Here is an 8,255-nt window from a genome sequence, read left to right on the forward strand (position 1 = left end):
TAAATTATATTTAAAAGCATCAAAAACAAGGAACCTATAAAATATTTAATATTATATTGCTTTGGGGGTAAAAAAAAAAACCACGTAAATATATTTTTATAACACTACAAACTACAATCCCCACAATTCTGCTCATTGCTTTCGTCACACACCCTTCCGACCAATGGTTGAGTGGGCCTGCGTCACGTGACCAGCAGCGCAGCAGATTTGAATCGTTTGTGAGGTTAATGTGTGTTTTCTTCGTGTCACCGTTTGAATGCGAAGCAGAAAAGAATATTTGTGAGTTTTTCAGAGGAACTTGAAGGTTTGTAGTTTCTGTACTTTAATTAAACTGTGAGTTTCATGTTTAAATGTAGTCCGTTTAAAGCTAACAGTTGACCTTTGGTTTAGCTAAAGCGTGCTAACGTTAAAGCCGTGCTAACTGTAACGCTAGCACGACTGAAGCTCGTGTTTTAAGTGCAGTCTTAAGAGTCTTAGTGTTAAATATTGTCATTATAGTTGAAGGTTCCGCTGCAGGTCTGATCCGGATCCATCTGTTCCCCCACGGAGAAGAACCAAACAGCGGGATGGACTGTGGAGCTAACAGCGGTAACGTTTACATCAAGTTAACCAGTGTTATCTAATCCAGAGTCGGCGTTAACCACGGTGTGCACCGTGTTCGTGTGTTTTAAATGAGCCGTGTTTGTGTCTCTGATCAGATCTGTTCTTTCTCACTGATGAGAAGTTCGACTTCGATGTTTCTCTGTCACCTGCCAGGTAGGTGGATGCATTATAATATAGCATAATAATAACATTACCTAATTTTAAAAATACTTAAAAGCATTGAAACTAAGTTAAGTAAAAGTATGTGAGTATTATCAGCCATGTGTGCTTAAAGTGTGAACAATAAACTTATTCAGTGCAGAAACATGTCCCCTGTGACTGTTATAATATATATATCTATATATAGATATATATATATATATATTTTGTAGTTGGTGGAGATGATGCTCACTCAATGTGTTCAATACATAATGAAACTAATGGATTAATCTCTTAATAATTTCCCTATTTAATGGATTCGATTGATTGCTCGTTTGGTTTAATTTCAGAAAATAAAGAGACACTTTCACAATGTTTGTTTTGTCTAAACAACTGACACACAAATAAATAACAATTATGAAAATAATTTTAAGTTTTCACATTTGAGGATCATGAAATGTTTTTGCATCTAACCTGAACGATTATTGAAATGTAGTTGGCGTAATTTCATTTCAGCTGTACTTGTGTATATTGTTAAGTACAGTAGTTTGTAATTTATAAATAATATCACATTATATAAGTACTTCATATGTATAAACAGATAGTATTTTAAATTAGAGATAGAATAAAACAGAACAAAGTGTTAGTAACTAAAGGGAGAAATACAAAATGAAGATGTACAGTTATGTTTATACATGTATTTTCTGGTTTCATGTTTTTGTTTGACTTTAAAATAATTTCAGGTTTAAGTGTTAAAACCTGAGCTCAGTTTTGGAGCTGCATGTCTGGTTCCAGCTCTCTTGTTTTGCGTTCCTCTCAGCTGTGGTGTGTCTCTCTCTGCTCTGAAGCTCCAAAGGTGATGAAGATGAGGTATTCTTGGGTCCCGTCAGCCACAAGGAGAGGTGCGTCTCCGTTAACGTGGCGTCTCTCGGCGGCGGTGCAGGAGGAGGAGGAGGAGGAGGAGGAGGAGGAGGAGGCGGCGTGCGGGCGAGCTGGAGTCCACTGAGCGGGGATCAGCTGGAGGCTGTGTGTCAGGAAGCCCACAGACTAGCCGACCAGCTGCAGTGCTCTGAACTGAGTAGCCAGCCACGCGGCGAGGATGCCGAGACCGCCGACACTACTGCCGACAAGGACGAGTTCGTCCAGGACGCCGTGGCCAAACTGGGCGTGCTCCATCAGACCGCCAGCGCACTCAGCCCCATCAAACGGCAGACCTTCTGTGTGCAGGACAGTCCCATGAAGCAGCTGCCGCCTGCTGTCCAGCACCGCCTGCTGAGAGGAAGCAGCTCCACTACATCCACCTGCCCGGCCTCTACATCTACATCCACCCGCCCGACCTCTACATCCACCCACCCTGCCACTACAGCCTCATCCACCCGCCCCACTGCCGGACGGAGCACCTCCAGTCCCGCGGCCGCGGTCAAGCCTCTGCCCAGGACGGGGCTGCGAGGGAAAGGCACCCTCGGCGTGGCCGTGGTGCTGCCGAGCAGACCGGCTGCCACAACAATGTCCTGTTCTGCCGGCAAGAGCAGAGTGGAGAAACCCAGAATGCAACCACCGAGCAAAGTAGGAGAGACGTTTCTGTGTTTTTACTCTTTTGATTCGCAGGTGAAACCGTCGGTTTGGAACAGCAGATGTCTTGCTACACCTTCTCCACTGCAGGAACTCAACAAACTGTCGCTTACAGAACCATTTGAGTCATTGGTTCTTCTTGTGTTTCCACTGTGGCTTAAAAATCTGCTAGAGAACAGATGTGATGATGTAGTGTTTGCTTTTTATTGCCCCGCTAAATCCATTTTTACCTGAACGTTACTGGGAAATGCTAAACATGCATTTAGTTGCCCAAATCATTTCCAAAAACTCTCAAAGGAGGAAACAAAAGCAAACCAAAGACAATGGCCACATATCACGGGTCGGGTTGTTCCTGCAGTGAATAGGCGTAATTATTATTCTGGCTGTCTTCAATAGTGTTACCTAAAAGCAATAGTTTGAAATTTGAGTAAATGGTCACTTGTGGACAGATGGATAGCGCCCTCAGCCTGGGTAACAAAGCCCCCCCGAACAGAACCTCTTAAAGCTAATTAACACATTTGATGTAGTTTGTTTAATCTGTAACAAAAGCAAAGAGAGAAAGAAACTCAATGTATCTGTCTAACAGGGGATTATGTGCTATTTCTTGGCTGCGAGGAGTCTTCAAGCAACCGGTAGAGAATCCATAAGTCTTTCTGCTGATCACCTGTCTGCTCTTTCATTTAATTATTTTACGTGTTTCAGCCGTTGGGAAGTTGGAGGCGGAGTCCGTCCTGTCGCCTCTCCAGCAGAGCGGAGTCGTCTGAGGATCTGCTCTCTGATTCTGCGAGTGTGGCGTCTGACGTCAGCGACTCCTCCCTCAACTCCAGCCTTCAGGGAAAGCGCACGCTGGCTCCGCCCACCAAGGTGGCACACCTGTTCAAAACCGACTCTGCACAAACTTCACCATTAAAGCTGATTCTGGTGGAACAGCTCCACCTGTTGGGCAGAGTCAGTCACTGCAGCCAAACGCATTAAATTAAATTGACGATATTGAATGTGTATATCAGTGATTCCCACAGTCACTATTGATGCTATCTATTCTAAACATCCTGTATAAAACAATGTACATAATATTTTTCTCTGTCAGCGTGCTCTGGGGAACATGTCAGGTGTGAAAGCTCCGCCCCCTCAGAAGAGGAGGGTGACAGAGAGGAAGAACACGTCGTCATCCTCGTCCTCAGTGTCCAGCTTCAACTCCAGCCTCTCTCTTTCCCCAGCTAAAGGTACGCTAACTGCTAACAAATGTTAATAGTCAACATCCCGTGTGCGGGATTTCCAAAACGGAGTAGGCTGTAACAGTAACTACACATTAGCAGCTATCAAGTATCTATCCTGTATGCTGTGAACAAAACTACAACATATAAGGTGGTCTGCTGACCACAGTAAAACCTGTACCCGTCCTGTACCGACAAATCTAAAGACAAAATGCACAATATGCTCCGTCAAATAATGTATCTCTAAATCACATCCAGACTTGACCAAAACCACAGCACCGAGACCCTTTAAAGGAAGCGGTCTGGATCTGGTCACAAACTAATTCTGGAGCGGTTGGACTGTCGTCTCCTCAGGTAAACTGAACTCATCTCTGAGCCGGAGTCAGAGCAGCTCCACTGGCCCCGCCCCCAGCATCAGCAGACCGGCCAATCAAAGCAGGCCGCGACGCTCCACCGTCTACGCCGCCGCAGAGCCAGCGTCCTCCACCACTGGCTGCCGCTCGCTGTCCACACAGGCCAGGAAGCTGTCTGAGGTGGAGCGTGTCAAAGCCACCCGGTCCACGCCGCTTAAGAGAGCTGAGGCCACGCCCCTCCAGGTGACGCCCGCCAAGAGGGTTTTGGAGAGGTCCGCCTCCATCCCCGTGGCTGCTTCGGTCCGGCTGCAGAGCGGATTGAAGACCAAATCCAAACCAGAGGCGCTGGTCGCACCGACACCCGGCGGAATAGTCAGAGGAGTCCGCCAAGGAGACGGTAAGAGACGTCCGTTTGAGCGGTTTGACTTTATTTAGAAATATGTTATTCTGTCAGTGTTCAGACTTTATTTAAACCAATAAAAAAACAGAAGATCAGACCAAACTGCAGACACAAAAATATGAATTCTGCTTCTGAAATCAGCACAAAGAAACTCGACTCTGTTGGATATTATTGTCCAAGTCTTTGCAATATTTCAATTAATTTAGTTAATTGCTAAACATAGAGTGAGCGTTGATGCTGACACGTTTTGAAGCATATATCTATCTATCTATCTATCTATCTATCTATCTATCTAACACACACACCTCTGTCTGGTTCTGTGGTGAAATGAGGACACCTGTCTGTCTCTCTCTCACTCTGTCCGTCTTTGTGTTTCAGCTCCAGACTCCTCAAAGCCAAAGAGGTTGACGGCCATGAGCGGCGTGGACAGGTAGATGACATCACACAGACGGGTTACATTCACATCAGATTTACTGATGATACATTTTATTCGTCAGGGTAAAAATCTCAATATTTACTTATTGAATGAGACACAAACGGAGCAGAACAGATATCCATATGTGGCAATCTTTTTATTTACAGAGCTCTGTTTATGGTATTCAAAGACACTTTACGTAAGTTAAAATGATCGCAGTATGCAAGCAGTCTAACCTCATGAACAGGAGGCTTTTATCCAGTTGGAAAATAGAATGAGGCTCCACGTGCTCTGTATATCGAGCTATTTACATTTTACAACTTCTTCTTAAAATATCTCAGCAGGCGGCAATTCTGTCGAAGATTCACAGAATGTTTGTCACGTGACTGTTGGTCTCAGATGAATCGATCACGGCTTCATAGCTCCGCTGAGGAGCTCAGAATTCTATGTTTTTTTACAGAATCTGGTTACTTCTAACGGTTTATTTGGGGCGAGTTTTTGATGAAATTACAATTTTAAGGTTCGTTTTGGTTGCTTTTTCTGACTGAAGCGTTCGTCACACATGATGTGTTCACTGACCATCGGAAAGATGAAAATCTGATGTTGTTGTTGTTTTTTACAGCTTCTGGATGTGATAAACGGTGTAGTTTTGGAGATTATTTTAAGAAAACATGCTTTTCAATCCCACCGGCGGGTTTCGGTGATTCAGTTAGAAGTTTGGTTCGTTTGGGTTAAATTCTACCTGCCTTCCTGACTGATCAGTGATGTCATCAACTGGCGCCTTCCTCTCCTGCAGTCTTCCTCAGAAGCCGTCTGCTGGTCCTCAGACGCCCTCTGCTGGCAGCTGCACGTCGCTGCAGGCTAAGACAAGGCGTCCCTCCGCCCTACCCACCCCCGTCAGGCGCAGGATGTCCTCCATCCCTGTCGCGACGCCAACCAGAGCACCGTCCACCTTTGACTTTCGCCCCGCCCCCGCCTCAGCCAGGAGAGAGAGAAGCTGCAGGTGAGATGCTTTAAACCGCTGTCGACCAGACGGAAAGCTAGTCTGAGATTACCATGAGTCGTTCATCGCCGTGTTGGTATTGTTTCTGTATAGCCCCGCCCCTGCAGACGCACAGGAAGCGGAGCCTGTTGGTGCCCTCGAGGTCCAGCCCTTCTGTCTGGAGGAGGAGGAGCCGGAGCTGCCTGCTGCCCCGCCCACCAGCCCTTCACAGCCTGACCAATCAGAGAGCGCAGATCCTGGAGCTCCGAGTCAGGGCGAATCAGAGCCCATCAAGCACCTGATCGAACTGCAAACTACAGAGGAGAAAAGCAAGATACAGGAGGTCAGAGGTCACACACACACAGTATACCAAGGTCTATTTACAGCCTGGATTTTTTTTTCAATATTTAATTCAATGGATTAATTTCAAATCGTACAAAAACTGTTTCTCAATTTAATTTACAAAAGATGAATAAAGCATGAGTTGACGTACAGAGTTTTTGGTTTCGTTGGAGCATCTGAAGAAAATTCAGTTTGTCAAATGTTTGTGGAAGAATCTCCAACAAACGAGTTCGTCGTGTCGTCGCAGGTTTCTGTCTCGTTGCAGTTCGCGGTTTCATCCGAAGTTCTTCTTCCCGCCAGAGTTTCAGCGGCTAAACTCGTGTTTGTCTGTTCTGGAGTTTCAGATCTCAGTGCTTTTGTAGCTTCTGCCCGAATGTCTAGTTTGGAATATAGTTTCACTCCTGTTTCTGTTCACACTTTAGCATACTAGTGTTGTTCTACAGTTAACCGATCACGATGAAGCGTAGTGAAGCCAGAAAAGTACCTAATCACAGCTTGTGCGTGACGTGGTCGCTGGTCACGCCCCTCTGACTCGTTGTGACCGGAGGTCTTCAGACGGTCACCAATGGTTCACTGATAACAGACTCTCTGCTCTCTCTTCAGGTTCTCCTGTTGGATCTTCCAGCGCCGACTCTGCACATTCAAGAGAAACTGCTCATCGACTTGACCAACACCCCCGACCTGATCAGGACCAGCGGCAAGACCTGCACCTCCACTCAGGTAAAAGCTGACACCTCAGTTTACGTCTTAATATCCACAAACACAGTTCAGTGTGCGGTTTCTATAACGACCTGTATCAAACAGAATCCCTCATCTGTAAATAGAACCTGTTTTTATTTCCTTCAGCAGCTGATTGACTTGAGCTCTCCGCTCATCAAGTGGAGTCCAGAAGAGAAGAGGGAGAACAACGCTCCGCTCATCAACCTGTCCTTCTGATCCACGTTCCTCCTGAAGACCTGGATCTTCCGATCCACGTTCCTCCTGGAGACCTGGATCTTCCGATCCACGTTCCTCCTGGAGACCTGGATCTTCCGATCCACGTTCCTCCTGGAGACCTGGATCTTCTGCTCTCTGCAGTGAACTGGACTCGGCAGGTTTCTGTCTTCAGAAACTCTTAATAATCATAACCCAGTTAAGTTAACGACTCGGTGAAGTCTTCACTGAAGTATTTTGTTTTAAAGATGAAAATATTCAAAGGTTGCTGAAGGTTTTCTGCATCTGATTGTACTTTTTATTCGTCTCCAGCTTGCTGCTCTTATTGATGTCTGAATAAATGTTGTTAATGTGACGACTGTGCATCATTCACTCATTTATCATCATAAATGAAAATATATACGTAAATCAAACTGAATACAAGGTGAATGGTGAGTGTGCAGACATTTCTATTGGCTGTCTGTTCAATGTTAACGTGGAGACTCTGAGCACTTTGTTGTTAAAGATAATATAAAATACAACTTCATTAATACCGAAGATTAATAAAGTGCCAGTTTGATCTAAGATTACAACAGAAGAGTAATAGAAAAGCAACAGAGTACAAATATAAATGTATATAAACAATAGAGGGATTAATATTACATGTATAAAATCAGTAAACTGACATCATTTTAGCATTAAGATCCTATCTGCTGTTTAAACTGTGACCTTTGTTCTCTGCGTGAACGTTCACCTGATTTCATGCTCATGTAAGCTTGTGTTGCATTAGGCGCTCCCTGTGGACAGACGTGGTAGTGTTTCTGAGTGCCAGACTCTTTAGAAAACCTCATTTTACTGCAGCAGGGTCTGACAGTCTGACCCTCTCAGTCCTGGTTCTGGTTCTCCCGTTTTCTCCCTTCCCTACAGCGGGTCCAGCAATACGTCCTGGTCTCCAGCAGCGTGGTGTCGTGCCGGCTCCCTGACGACGTCCGACTGCAGGTCCAAGGCTGCTGGAGGGTCTGGGTCTGTCCACGGTGGACCGGTCTCTGCTGGAGGATCTGGGTCTGTCCACGGTGGACTGGTCTCTGCTGGAGTCTGAGCTGAAGTGGTTTCTGGTGAACCTGCATGGTTTCATCTGATTTCACCGGAATCTGGCCCGATGACAAGTATTTATAATAACTATATAGAAATAACCAATCTCCTCTTTGATGGTCTTGTTTACTGATGTCGGTCATAAAGAAACATTGATATTAAATTGAGTTTCTTAACCAGTGAAAAGTTCCTCACAGTAACTTTATTACTGATGTGACTCCTCACACTCATT

At 45.3% G+C, this 8,255-nt stretch overlaps 1 protein-coding gene across 5 annotated transcripts; it reads left to right on the forward strand.

Moving 5' to 3' along the window:
* The first annotated feature begins 206 nt into the window (after positions 1-206).
* gtse1 (G-2 and S-phase expressed 1) lies at positions 207-7,294 on the forward strand. 5 transcript variants are annotated; one of them, XM_031870152.1, is made up of 12 exons: positions 207-304; positions 499-588; positions 699-756; positions 1,590-2,307; positions 3,016-3,261; positions 3,401-3,536; positions 3,882-4,277; positions 4,659-4,710; positions 5,492-5,698; positions 5,792-6,020; positions 6,623-6,739; positions 6,866-7,294. In XM_031870152.1, exons 2-12 carry the CDS (start codon positions 567-569, stop codon positions 6,953-6,955), a joined length of 2,271 nt encoding a protein of 756 aa, XP_031726012.1. In that variant the 5' UTR covers positions 207-304; positions 499-566; the 3' UTR covers positions 6,956-7,294. The 5 variants fall into 5 exon arrangements, with proteins under 5 accessions (XP_031726012.1, XP_031726031.1, XP_031726040.1 ...); XM_031870171.1 differs by having other exon boundaries at positions 6,869-7,294; XM_031870180.1 differs by having other exon boundaries at positions 3,016-3,177.
* Positions 7,295-8,255: the final 961 nt, after the last annotated feature.

This window comes from Anarrhichthys ocellatus, unplaced genomic scaffold, assembly GCF_004355925.1.
Source record: "Anarrhichthys ocellatus isolate YVR2014 unplaced genomic scaffold, GSC_Weel_1.0 scaffold2, whole genome shotgun sequence".
Classification (NCBI taxonomy): domain Eukaryota; kingdom Metazoa; phylum Chordata; class Actinopteri; order Perciformes; family Anarhichadidae; genus Anarrhichthys; species Anarrhichthys ocellatus.

Coding starts and splice junctions, on each gene's coding strand:
- gtse1 (XM_031870152.1), top strand. CDS start 567: ATGGACTGTGGAGCTAACAGCG. Junction 3,537..3,881: donor CTCTCTTTCCCCAGCTAAAG/GTACGCTAACTG, acceptor TCGTCTCCTCAG/GTAAACTGAACTCATCTCTG. Junction 6,740..6,865: donor AGACCTGCACCTCCACTCAG/GTAAAAGCTGAC, acceptor TATTTCCTTCAG/CAGCTGATTGACTTGAGCTC.